We start from the raw sequence: 18,533 nt of genomic DNA, 5'->3' as shown, positions 1-18,533 counted from the left end.
TAATGACCACATGGTATGAGTCTGTTTTCCACTCCCTCACTGTCTAATCCTTTCTGCCTGTTAGGTTTATGGATAACCTCCAGACTGAGGTGTTGGAAATTGAGTTTCTGACTTATTCCAAAGGGATGACCACAATTAGTGAGGAAGACTTTGCCAAAATTCTGCTGCGCTTCACCAACGTGGAGAACATCAGTGCATACATGGAGAACGTGCGCCAGTGTATTCCTGATGAAAAGGTGCAACGCATAAACATACAAAGAATATTTTGAGAGCACTTGCAGTTTTTTTTTCTGCATATCATTAGAAAAATTTCTTTATCCTTCTGTATTGATGCTCCTGCCTTCCAGGCATTCACACAACCTGTAATTTCCCACTCTGGTGTCTACCTAGGGCTGTTGATGCTCTCAACACTTCATTGCTCCTTCCCATCACTTGACCTCACACAAAGACCCACACAAACACACATTTAATAGGACTTTCAGCCACATGTGATTGTTTGTCTGTCCGTCTATTTGTCTGTCAAGCTAGGCTAGGCTAGCTATTCTTTGGCTCATCTTCCTTGTGCCGATTTGCAACCCAACTCTATTTCTGTCCCTCCTCTGTTTCATGCTGTGGAAGAAGCAGGAGGTTTGTTTCTGCCTCATAAAAACACAACCTGCAGTCACAATCTGCCACTTGTTTCCTTTCTAGTTTTCAGTTATTTTACTGTTGTCTTTGTCTGCATTAGTTCATGTAATCCAATTTTGTTGTGTTTCTCTGGGTGCTTGGATTTTTTATATACAATTTATTTTATTAGATTATTAAATAATTGTGTTCCAGGTTTTGGATGTAATTAACAGCACAGAGCATGTGATGCAGCCTTTATAAACTTTAATTTTGTTAGTTTATTTTATGAAATTCCATATCCTTGTTTGGAAAAAAATGCCCATGTCTGCTTATTTTGCATATTCAGTTGTGTTCAAAATAAAAGCAGTGTGTTTAAAAAACCAAGTAAAGCTGAAAATCCTAATTCCAGGCTTTATTTCCTTACATGATAGCACATTGGGAACTGTCTGCAGCCCATAGACTCAAAAAGAACAAACCTCCTTTCATCTGTCCACAAAATGCTGTGCCGTTTATCCTTTGGACAGTGTGTTCTTTGCTCAGTTGTAACCTCTTCAGAACATATTGGGTTTGTTTTACAGGGTTTCTTACTGATAGATTGGCTTTACGAAGGATTGGCTTTGTTGTTCCATACTCACAGGAAACTGTGTTTCTTCTTTGATCACCCTGGAGCTAACCTTGTCTTAGTCTTTACCATTTGGATATTCTTCTATCCATTGTAACAGTAGTTTTCTGTTTTCATTTTGAATCATTTTAGGTCCTTTTAGCTTAGCAACTGATCATTTTCTGCACTTCTTGAGTTGTTTTCCCCTCTCCACTCAACCTGTTAATAAAAATACGCTGTTCTTCTTAACCACTTCTGAAATGACCTACCTTACCTCAGATTTTCAGAGAGGAACGCGCTATAACCAGCATTAACAACATTTGCTGCCTTCATCCTTAAACAGAGCCATCAGTTTGACACCTGTATTTCCACTAATTTTTCTCTATGCTGCTATTATTTTAAACATATTCCTTTTGAATAATGAATCAGTCACTATAAAGTACAGTCAATTAGTGACAGATCTTTTTAGTGATGTTGGATTGCTATTATTCTGAACACAACTTAATCTGATACATATACTCACAGTGCATCACAGTTCTAATCTTTGTTTCATAACCTACCTCTCAGTTATGAAACAATGAAATTGCTCAGCTATTTATGTTTAACATTTAAACATGCAAACCTTTCATAAACGGCATTTTGTTATCTGAGCTTGCCTTAAAATCTGCTGGTAACTGCTATGCCAATACCATGCATTTTTATTTTAGTTTATGTCATTTCATACAGGAAGAGTGGTTGCATGTCAAGGAATGCTGTGTGCACACATGACCCTTTTAGCATCTTCTTGAAAAAGTCTACAACAACTAGATCCACGCATTATTCCCCAAATTTTAAGTATCTTGCTCAGGATGATGAAACATTATTTCCCCTTTAGTCCTATATCTGGCCGGTTGTCACTTAGTTTCTCTTTTTTTTTTAGGGAATCACCTTTGATGAGTTTAGATCATTCTTCCAGTTTCTCAACAACCTCGAAGACTTCGCCATTGCCATGCAGATGTACAACTTTGCTTCACGTTCCATCGGACAAGGTAGTAAAAAACTGGTTAGAGCTGAAGCTGCAAATGCTAAATGTTTCTGCAGTGTAAATGGCAAAAATCTTCATATTTCCCTACTAGATGAGTTTGCAAGAGCAGTGTATGTAGCCACGGGGCTCAAGCTGACACGTCACCTCGTGAACACCATCTTCAAGATCTTTGACGTTGATCATGATGAACAGCTGTCCTACAAGGAGTTTATTGGCATCATGAAGGACAGGCTTCACAGGGGGGGCAGGGTGAGGAGCATGCAGCTTCATGAGAAAATGTACTCACTTGCTGAAAGAACAAGTGTCCTCTTGTTAAAAGTATTTTGAGCTCGCATCAACAAAAATGATGAAACATTAGTTTTATGGTCTCCATTTCATAAAATCTAACTTCCTCACAAAAAAGTAGGAGGTCAGGTATGCTTTAAACCTACACAGAGACAGTATAGAATTAGTATTCATTGTCTTTATTTTGACATTCTACACTTATCTGATCTATTTGGATTACCCTAAGGGCGTTGATTGTGTAGTCACTGATGTTATACTGCCATCAAGTGGCATTTTTCAAAACTACAATAGTCCAAAGTCGTGCAAAAAAAGTTTTTTATTTAGATCTATAATTGTATAACTGGCCTGTTAAGAGGTAAAACTAGATACTGATCTTTGTGCTTTCTTGGTGTCACAGTCTTAGCTTTTTTAACATATACTTCCTGTGTATTTGCCCTCCCTGTTTCCCTGCGCTGTGCTTGAATAGAACATTTTCTTTCTTGCCTCAAATGTAATTTCCTTGATCACATCTGTTTAAAAGAAAAGTTATTTATTTAATTTTGTTTGCCACCTATGTGCTTTCTCGTTTATGATGATGGCCTCTACTGGGATCTCAGGGGTATAAGTCGGTGGAGCGGGCCTCCTCCTTTAGATCATGTCTGAAGAAGGAGCTGGCAAGCAGATAAGTACCACTAACAACTACAGGAATATTCAGAAGATTGTTTGTTTCCTGATATAATTTTAAATGCATTGTATGTTAAAATCATAACAGAAGCATCTTTACGTATTGAATCCTGTGTTTGAATTTCTTTTGTGGGGTGAAGAAATGTAAAGGAAACTAAACTGAGGAATTTAACTTCTTTTCATTGCTTTGTGTGCACCAGGTGAAGGGACAGAGGCCCAGATATAAGCGTGCCAGCTATGAAGGAAGTATAAGGAATGGCCTTGGAGGATGTAATAAATGTAACTGAGCTCATACTTTTGATTCATCAGCAACCTGATTGAGCACCTTTGTGCTCAATCAGATCTCAATTCCAGCTTCAAACCAGCTATTAATCACAAGCACGACTACATTGACTGATGTTTTTACATTGAAATGTATTAACAATGAATATGATTTGCATTTAAAAGTTGACTATTTTTGCTGTTTTTAAGTTTGATTTTATTATTTAGACACTTTAGTGACATTTGAATTTGCTTATTTTGCTACATTTTCATCAATCAAACATTGGATTTATTTTTAATGGGTTTTTACTGGTTTTGGTTACAAATAGCTATTAACTTAAAGAGCACAAGTATTTTTAAATACAGTATATTGTGCATGTTTATTGTAATAAGCATGTTGAATTTAACATTTCAAATTAACATTTCAAATCCGCGCAGGACTAACAATGAAGAATTAAGTAACTGTATTCCAAATGTTTTAATCTGTTTTCAATTTATTAATCGTCAGTTATAATTTAATCATTTTTTTCCCTTGTAAAGTTTAGTTGGACTTTTAAGTTGAGAATTTAATCTCTGTTGCTGCGTCCGAGAGTTCTTCATTGTTCCTGTATTAAAACATTTCTGGGGTGTTTGGGCTTGATTTGACGATATAACATTTTTGACAGGTGCCTTCTGAACATTCCCCTTTGCATATAAAAATTATTTTCAAAGAGCCCAAATTGTGGAGCAGCCATTTCACCGTTGTGATGTTTTTTTCCGTCTCGTTTTGTATTTTTCCAGTATAGCTATAAATAAAACTGTATATAATAAAAATTATAATAATTCTCACCCTGGCTGTAGCCGTTTATTTGTCTGATTCACCGATTCTGGTGAATTAATTTTCACGCATGAATGTTTTAGGAGAACTTGCAGAATTCGGGTTGTTTACTGGGCATGCGCAATGCAGAGGTTCACTGGGTTCTCGGGTTTGAAAGGGGTAGAGGTAGAAAAAGTACCAAGAACCACCACATTGGTAAGTTTACGGATCTAGTAAGAAAAAGGGAAAGGCTAATAACAAAGGAGGTCTTGCAGTATTCGGAAGTGATGACGTTTGCTAATTTTAACCAGCTAGCAATGTGTTTTAATAGCTTGCTAGCCAGCTAATACTCGAATACTAGTTTAAAATTTTACATACAAAGAATGCTCAAACCTGAACTGGATTTTTTACACTATTCATACATTCAATTACACATAGTTTGTCAATTGTATTTGTTTTCTATTTGTGCTAACTAAAAAAAGGCATAAATCATTTAGTGACATTCCACACCTTGGGCACTGACTTAACAAAAAAAAAACAAAAAAAAACTGGCATTTCTGTGATGGCCAGTTTTCCTTTTCGTGCAAATTTATTATTAGCAAAATGCTTTGTTTGGGTTTTTTTTTTTTTACATAAAGACTCTGATATTACACTTGATTTTGGCAGTTACAGAAACCTAAATGTACCTTTATTGAAAATGTACATAAGAAAGCAAAGTCTTTAGTAAATAATCCCAGACTTTCCAAAAGTAAGAGCTGAATATAGTGAGTTTTCCTTTTAGGACAAAGCAGCTGAAGCAGTTGAGGTGGAGCGGAAGAGCAATAAGGAGCTTGTCAGTTTTACTGTGGGTCAAAAAGGTGTGGAGGAAACACTAAAGATAAGCCTCTCATTTAAGACACCTTTTAATCAAAAAGAAGTTTGGACACTTCAGTCTTAATGTATTATTTGGAGAAAAAAAATGAAACATAAATAATGCTTTGCTTTACTTCAATATTTTTAGGTATATATCTTTAGGATATTCTTTCAGGTGAGGAGAAGCCACATTGCACTGTTGTAGAAAGGTGGGTTCCACCTTTGAATTGTAAATTACCTCTCAAACCTGCTGGTCAGCAATGAAAGCCAGAGGTCTGCAGCATGGTCTCTTCAGACAGGATGAGGTTCATCTTAACTGTGATGCTTTAGCAAATTTGTAAAGTTTAATGTTAGAAAAATAATTTTCATCATGATATAAATGTATGTTCAGAAGAACATTTTGACACCAGTGTTGGTAACTGACCCTGACACTAATTAAAATAATACAGTCTGTTCAAAACTATTTATTTATGTAAAAAAAAGCTTAATTAAGTAAAAATTATTTCTCAATTTTCAATATTATAAGTATCAACATTTTTGTTATATTTGTAATTCATGCAACAACAAAGGCTCTGAAAGATATCACGGATTGAAACGGTTGATTTAAATAAATAAGGGGTAGGTGGAGGACAGGTAATAGAAACCAAAGTGCCAAAGTCACAGAAAGAAGCATATTTGGCCATTTTTCTAAGAGATTTCATTCTTTTTTGTTGTAGTAAGAGAGAGGAATTTGGGATGGAGATAAAGCGAGGGAATAGAGAGAAGAGGCCAGCTGTAAAGTTACATTTTTTGAAAATTACAATTGTTGGTGTTTTCACAAGTCAAATAAAAGTAAAAAAAAAAAAAAAAAAACATACCTGCGTTTTTTCGTAATTTTATTTAGTGTAAAATATTTCTGTCCGTGCTTTCTAGATGATGTAGTTTTTAAGGTGGATTTCATGTAAAATGGTCTAATGCCCAATCAATTCCTGAAATCTGTCTTTTTTGTGTTTTTACAAAAAGAATAAACGTTTCACAAATCACATACTATATGTTATAGAATCTGTAAATACGTTTAAAATAGCCAGTGAGCTTTCTAGGTACGTTATATTTTGAACCCGAACTGATTTAATGTAGATCCCAGCTGTTAGGTGAAATGCTGGGATGTCACACCAGGATCACTGCGGCAAATTCTGTCAGACTAATGGCAGATTTAATATCATGGCGACACAAAGTTTTTTTGACTGGTTCATGTTTAAACTGACGTCGCTATAGTTTATAGAACTCCGTAAACCTGGCAGTTAAGCCCAGTATTCGTAGGACTTTGGTTATGCTAGTGAGCGGAACGCGTCTTGTTTTAACGTTTCGTGTCCGGAACATTAAAAACGACGTACTGCATCACGTGTATTGTTAACGCTAACCAACCATGACGACAATCGATAACAGAACTATTTATTTGTTGTGTTTGAGCACCCCTAAGTCTTTGTCATAAAAGTGATACGTCTATATGTTAAAGTGCAGCTTAAGAAGTTAACAAACCCATGTACACTTTGAAAGTATACGTCAGAGCTCCCGCAAGGCATCCTGGGTATTTAAGAATCTAAATATAAGTTCAAACTAATTTTGGAAACATTTTAAACTTCAGGGGTGCAACCGATGTTGTGACATTTCGTTGGTATTGTTTACTGGTTGTGTTGAGCATGTGTGGCGGTATTATGGTACCGTTACTGAGACTGGGTGTCCTGGGAATGACCTGCTGTGTTGTTTCTGATGTACGTTAAGACTATACTTTCAGGGATCATTTCTATAGTTTTTGACTTGAGAAATGTGTTTCTAATTTGTGTGGTCTCGCTAACCACGATGATGAGTCGTGATATTCCTTTCTGAGCGTGAAGCGGATAGAGAATAATGATTCAGTTCATATGTTTTCTATCATTGATGATCGTTCTTTACTTCTTTATGGAGTAATGAGGAAGGGAATATGGTCAGAGTGGTTTTCAAAATTGTCCAAAATTAATTTCTATCTCTTTAATTAATATAAACATATAAAGTTAAAGCTTTTTATTATGGTTTCTCTTTGTTGACATTAGTTTAAACCAACTTATAGTGGTGGTTTAAACATATTGAGGTCTGGGTCTCCATTGCATGTGCATCCAACAGTAGCAACGTATGAAACACTAGGTGCTCCTCAGGTGGTTTTGGGTGGCGTCTCTGATTATGCTGAATGAACTGAAGATGTTTAAGCGGGGATCTAAAATGCAGGCTATCAGTAGGCTAAACTGGGTCAGATCCTCAGAATGCAGTTTGAACAGCGTTTTTTTTTTTTTTAGCTGTTATCTGAAACTGTTTTTAAAAGAGCGTGTAGCTGCCGCGTCAGATGCTTCAACAGGCAGAGTGGTGATGATCATGCTGAAAATCATTGCACACGGTTTTAGGAGTTTACACAGAAACAGGCCAGTTCTGTACATCACTACGTTCAAATAATCCATTTTTGGAAATGTACATTTTTCATAAAGTTGAATCATCTGTATTAAGATCAATATTTTTATATAAAAGACGCAAAATACAACCACAGTTTGTTCATGCAACAAAAATGTGTCTTTATGTAAACAGCCGTTGGAGAGCAGTTGAATCAACTAATCCAATTGTCGACTGTTTGGTGTAACCCTCACCACCTCCTAGTTAATCTTTCACATCATGTATTTTTCACGCCATCTGTGAATTCAATGTTCCCACACTAATGAACTGACTATCTTCATTGTTTACTAAATGCTGCTTCCTAGTTATTTCAACACGTATTTTATTTTTTATACCTGTGCACTTCTGGTCGTTTCATGCCTGACATGTCCAGGTACCAAAGGGGGTCGTCTACCGTGGGATATCTGAGCACCCACACCGACACTGAGTGTCCTGGAAATGACCTGCTGTGTTGTTTCTGATGTATGTTAAGACTATACTTTCAGGGATCATTTCTATAGTTTCTGACTTGAGAAATGTGCTTTTAACTTGTGTGGTCTTGTTAACCATGATGATGAGTCGTGATATTTCCTTCTAAGCATGAAATTGATAGAGAATAATGATTCAGTTCATATGTTCTCTATTATTGATGACTGTTCATTACTTCTTTGAGGAGTAATGAGGAAGGGTTTATGGTCAGAGTGGTTTTCAATGTTGTTTAAAATGAATTTCAATGTGCTTTAGTAAATATGAGCAAGTTCACTACCAGACTTTTAATAAATTTCTTGATTGACATTGGAGTTCACAAACCAGCTTTTATAGTGGTGGTTTAAACATATTGAGGTCTGGGTTTCCATTACATGTGCATCCAACAGTAGCAACATATGAAACACTAGGTGCTCCTCAGGTGGTTTTTGGTGGTGTCTCTGATTATGCTGAATGAACTGAAGCTCCCGCAAGGCATCCTGGGTATTTAAGAATCTAAATATAAGTTCAAACTAATTTTGGAAACATTTTAAACTTCAGGGGAGCAACCGATGTTGTGACATTTCGTTGGTATTGTTTACTGGTTGTGTTGAGCATGTGTGGCGGTATTATCGTACCGTTACTGAGACTGGGTGTCCTGGGAATGACCTGCTGTGTTGTTTCTGATGTACGTTAAGACTATACTTTCAGGGATCATTTCTATAGTTTTTGACTTGAGAAATGTGTTTCTAACTTGTGTGGTCTCGCTAACCACGATGATGAGTCGTGATATTCCTTTCTGAGCGTGAAGCGGATAGAGAATAATGATTCAGTTCATATGTTTTCTATCATTGATGATCGTTCTTTACTTCTTTATGGAGTAATGAGGAAGGGAATATGGTCAGAGTGGTTTTCAAAATTGTCCGAAATTAATTTCAATCTCTTTAATTGATATGAACATATAAGGTTAAAGCTTTTAATTATGGTTTCTCTTGGTTGACATTAGTTTAAACCAACTTATAGTGGTGGTTTAAACATACAGGTCCTTCTCAAACAATTAGCATATTGTTATAAAGTTCATTATTTTCTATAATGTAATGATGAAAATTTAACATTCATATACAGGTCCTTCTCAAAAAATTAGCATATTGTGATAAAGTTCATTATTTTCCATAATGTCATGATGAAAATTTAACATTCATATATTTTAGATTCATTGCACACTAACTGAAATATTTCAGGTCTTTTATTGTCTTAATACGGATGATTTTGGCATACAGCTCATGAAAACCCAAAATTCCTATCTCACAAAATTAGCATATTTCATCCGACCAATAAAAGAAAAGTGTTTTTAATACAAAAAACGTCAACCTTCAAATAATCATGTACAGTTATGCACTCAATACTTGGTCGGGAATCCTTTGGCAGAAATGACTGCTTCAATGCGGCGTGGCATGGAGGCAATCAGCCTGTGGCACTGCTGAGGTCTTATGGAGGCCCAGGATGCTTCGATAGCGGCCTTTAGCTCATCCAGAGTGTTGGGTCTTGAGTCTCTCAACGTTCTCTTCACAATATCCCACAGATTCTCTATGGGGTTCAGGTCAGGAGAGTTGGCAGGCCAATTGAGCACAGTGATACCATGGTCAGTAAACCATTTACCAGTGGTTTTGGCACTGTGAGCAGGTGCCAGGTCGTGCTGAAAAATGAAATCTTCATCTCCATAAAGCTTTTCAGCAGATGGAAGCATGAAGTGCTCCAAAATCTCCTGATAGCTAGCTGCATTGACCCTGCCCTTGATAAAACACAGTAGACCAACACCAGCAGCTGACACGGCACCCCAGCCATCACTGACTGTGGGTACTTGACACTGGACTTCTGGCATTTTGGCATTTCCTTCTCCCCAGTCTTCCTCCAGACTCTGGCACCTTGATTTCCGAATGACATGCAGAATTTGCTTTCATCCGAAAAAAGTACTTTGGACCACTGAGCAACAGTCCAGTGCTGCTCCTCTGTAGCCCAGGTCTGGGGAATGCGGCACCTGTAGCCCATTTCCTGCACACGCCTGTGCACGGTGGCTCTGGATGTTTCTACTCCAGACTCAGTCCACTGCTTCCGCAGGTCCCCCAAGATCTGGAATCAGCCCTTCTCCACAATCTTCCTCAGGGTCCGGTCACCTCTTCTCGTTGTGCAGCGTTTTCTGCCACACTTTTTCCTTCCCACAGACTTCCCACTGAGGTGCCTTGATACAGCACTCTGGGAACAGCATATTCGTTCAGAAATTTCTTTCTGTGTCTTACCCTCTTGCTTGAGGGTGTCAATAGTGGCCTTCTGGACAGCAGTCAGGTCGGCAGTCTTACCCATGATTGGGGTTTTGAGTGATGAACCAGGCTGGGAGTTTTAAAGGCCCCAGAAATCTTTTGCAGGTGTTTAGAGTTAACTCGTTGATTCAGATGATTAGGTTCATAGCTCGTTTAGAGACCCTTTTAATGATATGCTAATTTTGTGAGATAGGAATTTTGGGTTTTCATGAGCTGTATGCCAAAATCATCTGTATTAAGACAATAAAAGACCTGATATATTTCAGTTAGTGTGCAATGAATCTAAAATATATGAATGTTAAATTTTCATCATGACATTATGGAAAATAATGAACTTTATCACAATATGCTAATATTTTGAGAAGGACCAGTATTTTAGATTCATTGCACACTAACTGAAATATTTCAGGTCTTTTATTGTCTTAATACGGATGATTGTGGCATACAGCTCATGAAAACCCAAAATTCCTATCTCACAAAATTAGCATATTTCATCCGACCAATAAAAGAAAAGTGTTTTTAACACAAAAAACGTCAACCTTCAAATAATCATGTACAGTTATGCAATCAATACTTGGTCGGGAATCCTTTGGCAGAAATGACTGCTTCAATGCGGCGTGGCATGGAGGCAATCAGCCTGTGGCACTGCTGAGGTCTTATGGAGGCCCAGGATGCTTCGATAGCGGCCTTTAGCTCATCCAGAGTGTTGGGTCTTGAGTCTCTCAACGTTCTCTTCACAATATCCCACAGATTCTCTATGGGGTTCAGGTCAGGAGAGTTGGCAGGCCAATTGAGCACAGTGATACCATGGTCAGTAAACCATTTACCAGTGGTTTTGGCACTGTGAGCAGGTGCCAGGTCGTGCTGAAAAATGAAATCTTCATCTCCATAAAGCTTTTCAGCAGATGGAAGCATGAAGTGCTCCAAAATCTCCTGATAGCTAGCTGCATTGACCCTGCCCTTGATAAAACACAGTGGACCAACACCAGCAGCTGACACGGCACCCCAGACCATCACTGACTGTGGGTACTTGACACTGGACTTCTGGCATTTTGGCATTTCCTCCAGACTCTGGCACCTTGATTTCCGAATGACATGCAGAATTTGCTTTCATCCGAAAAAAGTACTTTGGACCACTGAGCAACAGTCCAGTGCTGCTTCTCTGTAGCCCAGGTCTGGGGAATGCAGCACCTGTAGCCCATTTCCTGCACACGCCTGTGCACGGTGGCTCTGGATGTTTCTACTCCAGACTCAGTCCACTGCTTCCGCAGGTCCCCCAAGGTCTGGAATCGGCCCTTCTCCATAATCTTCCTCAGGGTCCGGTCACCTCTTCTTGTTGTGCAGCGTTTTCTGACACACTTTTTCCTTCCCACAGACTTCCCACTGAGGTGCCTTGATACAGCACTCTGGGAACAGCCTATTCGTTCAGAAATTTCTTTCTGTGTCTTACCCTCTTGCTTGAGGGTGTCAATAGTGGCCTTCTGGACAGCAGTCAGGTCGGCAGTCTTACCCATGATTGGGGTTTTGAGTGATGAACCAGGCTGGGAGTTTTAAAGGCCTCAGGAATCTTTTGCAGGTGTTTAGAGTTAACTCGTTGATTCAGATGATTAGGTTTATAGCTCGTTTAGAGACCCTTTTAATGATATGCTAATTTTGTGAGATAGGAATTTTGGGTTTTCATGAGCTGTATGCCAAAATCATCTGTATTAAGACAATAAAAGACCTGAAATAGTTCAGTTAGTGTGCAATGAATCTAAAATATATGAATGTTAAATTTTCATCATGACATTATGGAAAATAATGAACTTTATCACAATATGCTAATTTTTTGAGAAGGACCTGTATTGAGGTCTGGGTCTCCATTGCATGTGCATCCAACAGTAGTAACGTATGAAACACTAGGTGCTCCTCAGGTGGTTTTGGGTGGCGTCTCTGATTATGCTGAATGAACTGAAGATGTTGATGTTTTAGAATTGCGCCGCTCAAGGTGGCAGCAGGTTGGAGTATCTCTGTTACTTTTGATTCTCACTGATTCTTTTTTGGGAACTCTTCCTCTTGTGGTGGATATAGTTGATTTTTTTGGACGACTGTCCTCTCCGGTATCAGATGCTGTGCAGCTTGGAGGATTTTTCTAATACGTTTCTACTTTTGGACATTTGTCATGATGCATTGCTATGGCAACGGGGTTGTTTCTTACAACCGGGAGCAGCTGATTAATATCTCAAAAGCTCAAATAATACTTCAACTACAACCCCAAATCCCTGATGAGTTGAAAAGGAGACGCCGCAGATCCAGAGCAGGAGCTAAGAGAAGAGAAGAGAGAGAAGGAAGAAGTTCAAACCATCTCTTCCGTCGATTATGATGGGCAATGTGAGATCGTTGGGAAACAAGTTGGATTAACTCCAAGCCCTACAAAAGACCCAGCCAGAGTACCGGGAATGCAGTATTATGTGTTTTACTGAGACATGGCTGCAGGATCATATCCGCGACTCCAGCGTCTCTCTGCCGGGCTTTTTAACCATCCGAGCAGACAGAGACTTAAAGAGGAGCTGCAAATGTAAAGGAGGTGGACTGGCAGTACTTGTGAACAACAGATGGTGTAATCCAGGACATGTTACTGTGAAGTGTCATCTCTGCAGTCTCTGTTGGCAGTAAGTTTTCGTCCATATTATTTACCCAGAGAGTTCATCAGTGTTATTTTGGCAACAGTTTATGTTCCACCTTCCGCTGTTGCCGACACTGCATGTGATGCCATCAGCTCAGTTGTTGCTAAGCTACAGACACAAATCCTCAATGCGTTTCTGGCAATTTCTGGTGATTTTAACCATGCTTCACTCTCTGCTACACTTCCAACGTTTCAACAGTTTGTCAGCTGCTCTACCAAAGAAAACAAAACGTTGGATTTGTTTTATGCAAATGTCAAGGACTCATACATCTCTACAGTAAGACCTCCTCTAGGCAAATCAGATCACAGTCTTGTTTTTCTCTGCTCGAAATATAAGCCCCTTGTTCAGAGACAACCTGTAATAAAGAGGACTGTGAGAAAATGGTCACAGGAAGCTGGAGAAGCCCTGCAAGGTTGCTTTGAGGCTACAGACTGGCATGTATAAATGTCTATGTGGATAACATCATCCCCACCAGAACCGTGAGATGCTTCCCCAATAACAAACCCTAGATCACCGGTGACTTGAAGGACCTGCTTAACAAGAAAAAAAGAGCCTTCAGAGAGGGAGACAGAGAATTATTGAGGAGTATACAGAAGCAACTTAAAGTCAAGATAAGAGACAGCAAGGAGGTGTACAAGAAGAAGCTGGAGAGCAAGCTCCAGCAAAACAATATCAGAGATGTGTGGACAGGGATGAAGAAGATCACAGGCTTCAAGCAGAAGGATGATCAGACCGATGGAGGTCTGGACAGAGCAAATGAACTGAACACATTCTTCAATAGGTTCAGTTCAGAAACCAGCTTCGCATCCTCCTCTCCTGCTCACAGCCAAACAGACATCTCACCCTCCTTTGACCCACAGGACCCACAGCTGTCCAGTAACACCTCAAATGTTTTATCTTCTACTTCAGCCGTAGACCCTTCTGCTTCTACATGTTTACCTTCAACCATATCAGAAGATGCTGATGCTCCCTTTGCCTCCACTTTCCACCTGTGTGTCTCAAGGAGTCAGGTGAAGATGCAACTGGAGAGACTGAATCGGAATAAGATTGCAGATCCAGATGGTGTCAGCTCTAGAGTCTTGAAGATCTGTGCAGAGCAGCTCTGTGGGATTCTGCAGCACCTCTTCAATCTTAGCTTGGTCCAGAAGAAGGTTCCAGTGTTGTGGAAGACCTCCTGTCTTGTTCTGGTACCAAAGAAAACTCACCCATCAGTCCTCAATGACTATAGACCTGTTGCCCTGACATCCCACATCATGAAGGTCCTAGAGAGACTCCTGTTGGCCCACCTGAATAAGCAAACAATAAACTATCAGGACCCCCTTCAGTTTGCTTATCGCTGTGGAGTTGAAGTTGAAGATGCCATCATACACCTGCTTCAACAAACCCACTGTCATCTGGACAAAGCCAGTAGCACTGTGAGAGTCATGTTCTTTGATTTCTCCAGTGCATTTAATACAATCCAACCTGATTTGCTTTGTCAGAAACTCCAGAAGACTCAGGTGGAGGCCTCAACAATCTCCTGGATCAAAGCCTCCCTGACAAACAGACCACAGTTTGTGAGACTGAAGGGTTGTGAGTCTAACCAGGTAGTCAGCAGCACAGGAGAACCACAGGGGACTGTACTCTCACCATTCATTTTCACTCTGTACACCTCCGACTTCCAGGACAAGACAGACTCCTGTCATCTGCAGAAATACTCAGATGATTCTGCAGTTGTGGGGTGGATCAGAGATGGACAAGAAGCTGAGTACAGGAAGGTGGTGGACCGCTTTGTGGCATGGTGTGGAAACAATCATCTCATGTTGAACGTGACTAAAACAAAGGAGATGATTGTAGATTTTAAGAGAAACAGGAATAAGTCAAAAACTATTTCTATCATGGGAGAAGAAGTGGAGGTGGTGGAGTATAAATACCTCGGTGTTCACCTGGACAACAGACTAGAGTGGAGATGCAACTGTGAAGCTGTTACAAGAAGGGACAGAGCAGACTGTACTTCTTGAGGAAGCTTAGGTCCTTTGGTATTTGCAGCAAGATGTTGCACATCTTTTATAAGTCTGTTGTGGAAAGTGTGGTCTCTTGTGCCATCATCTACTGGGGAAGCAGCATCAGAGCCATGGACCTAAAAAAACTCAAGCTGATAAAGAAGGCTGGCTCTGTTCTGGGGACTCTTCTGGAACCTCTGGAGATCATTGTGCAAAGACGGATTCTTAATAAAATGAAGAACATTATGGAGAACCCTGAGCATCCTCTTCATGAGACTGTCCTACAACAACAGAGTGTCTTCAGTCAGAGGCTTCTTCAGATCTGCTGTAAGACGGAGCGCTACAGGAGATCCTTCCTGCCCACAGCCATCAGCATCTACAACGGCTCTTTGAAGAAACCTTCATAATATGAGCTACAACAACATTTAATTTCCCTTTGGGATTAATAAAGTATTTTTGAATTGAATTGAATTGAAGATGTTTAAGGGGGGATCTAAAATGCAGGCTACAAGTAGGCTAAACTGGGTCAGATTCTCAGAATGCAGTTTGAACAGCGTTTTTTTTAGCTGTTATCAGAAACTGTTTTTAAAAGAGCGTGTAGCTGCCGCGTCAGATGCTTCAACAGGCAGAGTGGTGATGATCATGCTGAAAATCATTGCACGCAATTTAAGGTTTTAGGAGTTTACACAGAAACAGGCCGGTTCTGTAGTGATGGACCTATAGCTCTTTGAAGGGAACCGGATCTTCAGGATCCGTTCATTTCAAAGAGCCGTTCAAATTATCCATTTTTGGAAATGTACATATTTCAAAGAACAAGCCATTTTATCTCCAATGTAGTGTTAAATATATAAATGTTGGGAAACCTGGTATGTGTTGGTGAAATTAAAAAAAAGTTGAATCATCTGTATGAAGATTAATATTTTTATTTAAAAGATGCAAAATACAACCACAGTTTGTTCATGCAACAAAAATGTGTCTTTATGTAAACAGCCGTTGGAGAGCAGTTGAATCAACTAATCCAATAGTCGACTGTTTGGTGTAACCCTCACCGCCTCCTAGTTAATCTTTCACATCGTGTGTTTTTTAATCACAATAATCAACTTACTGATTTTTGTTTTTGTTTATTAAATGATGCTGTGTGGTTATTTCAACGCTTAGTTTATTTATTTTTTTATACTTGTGCACTTTTGGTCGTTTCATACCTAACATGTCCAGGTACCAATTGGCGTCGTCTACCGTGGGATATCTGGGCACCCTCACCAAGACTGGGTGTCCTGGAAATGACCTGCTGCGTTGTTCCTGTGTGTTAAGACTATATTTTCAGGGATCATTTCTATAGTTTCTGACTTGAGAAACGTGTTTCTAGCTTGTATGGTCTCGCTAACCATGATGATGAGTTGTGGGATTCCCTTCTGAGCATGAAGCGGATAGAGAGTAATGATTCAGTTCATATGTTTTCTATCATTGATGATTGTTCTTGACTTCTTTGTAGAGTAATGAGGAAGGGAATATGATCATAGTGGTTTTCAATGTTGTTGAAGAGTTTCAGTGTAGTGGTAAAAATATGTATGTGTTCAGAAACTCACTTTCATAAGTGGTTTGACTCACATTTGGAGTTTACATAATAGCTTATTGCTGTGATTTAAATATGGTGAGGTCAGAGTCACCATTGTGTTTGTATCCAACAGTAGTAACGTCACTGTGGGCTTTGTTGTTTGTGTGCAGCCATGTTTCAGTAAAGCACAGTGCCCTGCTCTCATAATAGTCCCTCACAGTCTTAATCATTGCCAATTAGTTATGTCATGAGCTGGGTAAGTCAGCCTCCACCTGAGAGGGTTGATGGTGGTGAAGGCAGGGCTGAACTCTACAAATATACTCCTGGCCTATATTCCTGGGTGGTCGAGGTGTTGCAGGATAAGGTTTGGAGCCATGTTGACTGCATCATCTGCCGACCCGTTTGCCTGGTAAGCAAACCGCAGGGGTTTCAGCGGGAGGCTTGGACTGTCTTTCAGATGCTTCAACACCAGTTGCTTAAAAGATTTCAAGATCACAGAAGTCAATGTGACAGGTATGCAGACATTTATTCGTGTAATTTGTAATGGGGACCAGGATGATGGTGGAATGCTTGAAGCAGGAGGGAACCTCATACAGCTCCAGAGACTTGTCGAAGATCTGAGTGGAGCTGGGGGTCGGTTGGTCATCACAGGTTTTCAGGCAGAAGGGAGAAATTCCATCTTCGGATGTTGAAAGAGCCTATTTACATTGTCCTTCATAATCTTTAGTTGGGGGGTTGTACATTTGTTAGTGGGGTTGCAGATAGTCCTTTTGTGTGGGAGTGGGGTGTGGGTGAATGGGTTGGAGGTGCGAATGGCTGTTTTTCAACTCTCCAGAAGAAGATGTTGAGGTCATCAGCTACTAGGGGGGGTCATCACAGCATGGGGAGACAGGCTTCTGTAGTTAGTGCTGTCTTTCAGGCTCCTCCTGACTGCTGCTGAGTCGTTAGCTGAAAATCTGTTTTATAGCTTCTTGCTGTAGCTTCGCTTAGCTTCTGCAAAGTAGGGCTGAAATATTTGGCCATCATTCACTGCAGAATAGCCCATTGTCAGTCAGATTAGATGGAGACCTTATGTGAAAATCTATTTTGTAGGTCTTGCCACAGATTTTCAATTTGTGGTAGGTCTGGACTTTGTGCTAACACATGACTATGTTTCAATCTAAATCCTGTCTATTCTGCCTTCATGTTTAGAGTCGTCCTGCTGGAGGCTAAATCTTTGCCTAATCTCAAGTCTTTTGCAGTGTCCAACAGGTTATCTTCAGGTGTATCAATCTTCCAATCATTCCTGACCACCTTCCCTGCCACTGCTGAAGGAAAGCATCCCAACAGCATGATGTTGTTATCACCATTTTTAATTACAAAGGAATGTTTGTTTTACTTTTCCACAAACCGTATTCTCATAGAAAAGAAATCGTATTCACAAACTGTTACAGCATATTGTATTCATAAAGAATAAACCACAACTGTAAACTTTAACTTTGTGTTTGTAATTTTTTGAAGCTGTAACATTTTATTTTGTATTCTTATAGAGAAAATATACAATACCTCTTTTGGATTTTATTTATGCACAACTATTGACTAATATGCACACATATCCATCTTTACATACACTGTTTTTGACAGCGTTCTTACCTCATACTGGAGACTCAACCTGGGCGCTCTTTGCTTGTGACTCCCCGCAGCTCCACCGCTTGCTCCACCCATGGCCAACGATATCACTGCTGTACTATTGAAAAAGCATGCGGATGGCTATGGACTACAAGTATCGTCGTGCCGGGGTTGCTGCTGTATTCCGATTCACCGGAAGTAACAAATCAAACTGAAGTGGTAAAAATGGAGGCGGTAAAATCAAGGCAGTGAATGAAAACAGGCAACGTTAAATTTGATAACCTTAACATTTATAACAATAATATTTACCATGTTATCATTTTAATGACCTCCAAATTCACGGATTCTAGTTTTCATAGAGGAGAAATGAATCACATTTTTGTTTTCACTCAATTTTACCATATTCAGTATTTCA

At 39.5% G+C, this 18,533-nt stretch overlaps 1 protein-coding gene and 4 non-coding genes across 16 annotated transcripts in view; all 5 read left to right on the top strand.

Moving 5' to 3' along the window:
* micu3a (mitochondrial calcium uptake family, member 3a) overlaps nt 1-4,268 on the top strand; it is a 38,355-nt gene extending 34,087 nt beyond the window's left edge. For 8 of the 12 annotated variants that reach the window (XM_047365822.1, XM_047365821.1, XM_047365815.1 and 5 more), the window contains 6 exons: nt 65-236; nt 619-627; nt 2,127-2,235; nt 2,323-2,480; nt 3,113-3,177; nt 3,377-4,268. In XM_047365822.1, coding sequence (XP_047221778.1) covers nt 65-236; nt 619-627; nt 2,127-2,235; nt 2,323-2,480; nt 3,113-3,177; nt 3,377-3,383 — 520 coding nt within the window. In that variant the 3' untranslated portion in view covers nt 3,384-4,268. Of the gene's footprint in view, nt 1-64; nt 237-618; nt 628-2,126; nt 2,236-2,322; nt 2,481-3,112; nt 3,182-3,376 lie in introns of those variants that run through there. The other 4 variants (XM_047365824.1, XM_047365820.1, XM_047365816.1 and 1 more) reach the window with 3 other exon arrangements.
* Nucleotides 4,269-6,846: 2,578 nt separating this feature from the next.
* On the top strand, nt 6,847-7,062 carry LOC124869241. Its single transcript, XR_007038541.1, has one exon. It is a non-coding gene; the product is annotated as a small nucleolar RNA U3 (small nucleolar RNA).
* Nucleotides 7,063-8,014: 952 nt separating this feature from the next.
* On the top strand, nt 8,015-8,230 carry LOC124869228. Its single transcript, XR_007038529.1, has one exon. It is a non-coding gene; the product is annotated as a small nucleolar RNA U3 (small nucleolar RNA).
* Nucleotides 8,231-8,684: 454 nt separating this feature from the next.
* On the top strand, nt 8,685-8,900 carry LOC124869240. The gene has a single exon (XR_007038540.1). It is a non-coding gene; the product is annotated as a small nucleolar RNA U3 (small nucleolar RNA).
* Nucleotides 8,901-16,263: 7,363 nt separating this feature from the next.
* LOC124869229 lies at nt 16,264-16,479 on the top strand. Its single transcript, XR_007038530.1, has one exon. It is a non-coding gene; the product is annotated as a small nucleolar RNA U3 (small nucleolar RNA).
* The last annotated feature ends 2,054 nt before the right edge of the window (nt 16,480-18,533 follow it).

The sequence above is a fragment of the Girardinichthys multiradiatus genome, chromosome 5, assembly GCF_021462225.1.
Source record: "Girardinichthys multiradiatus isolate DD_20200921_A chromosome 5, DD_fGirMul_XY1, whole genome shotgun sequence".
Classification (NCBI taxonomy): Eukaryota; Metazoa; Chordata; class Actinopteri; order Cyprinodontiformes; family Goodeidae; genus Girardinichthys; species Girardinichthys multiradiatus.
The sequence above is the reverse complement of the archived record's forward strand: the minus strand, read 5'-3'. Positions and strand labels throughout refer to the sequence as shown.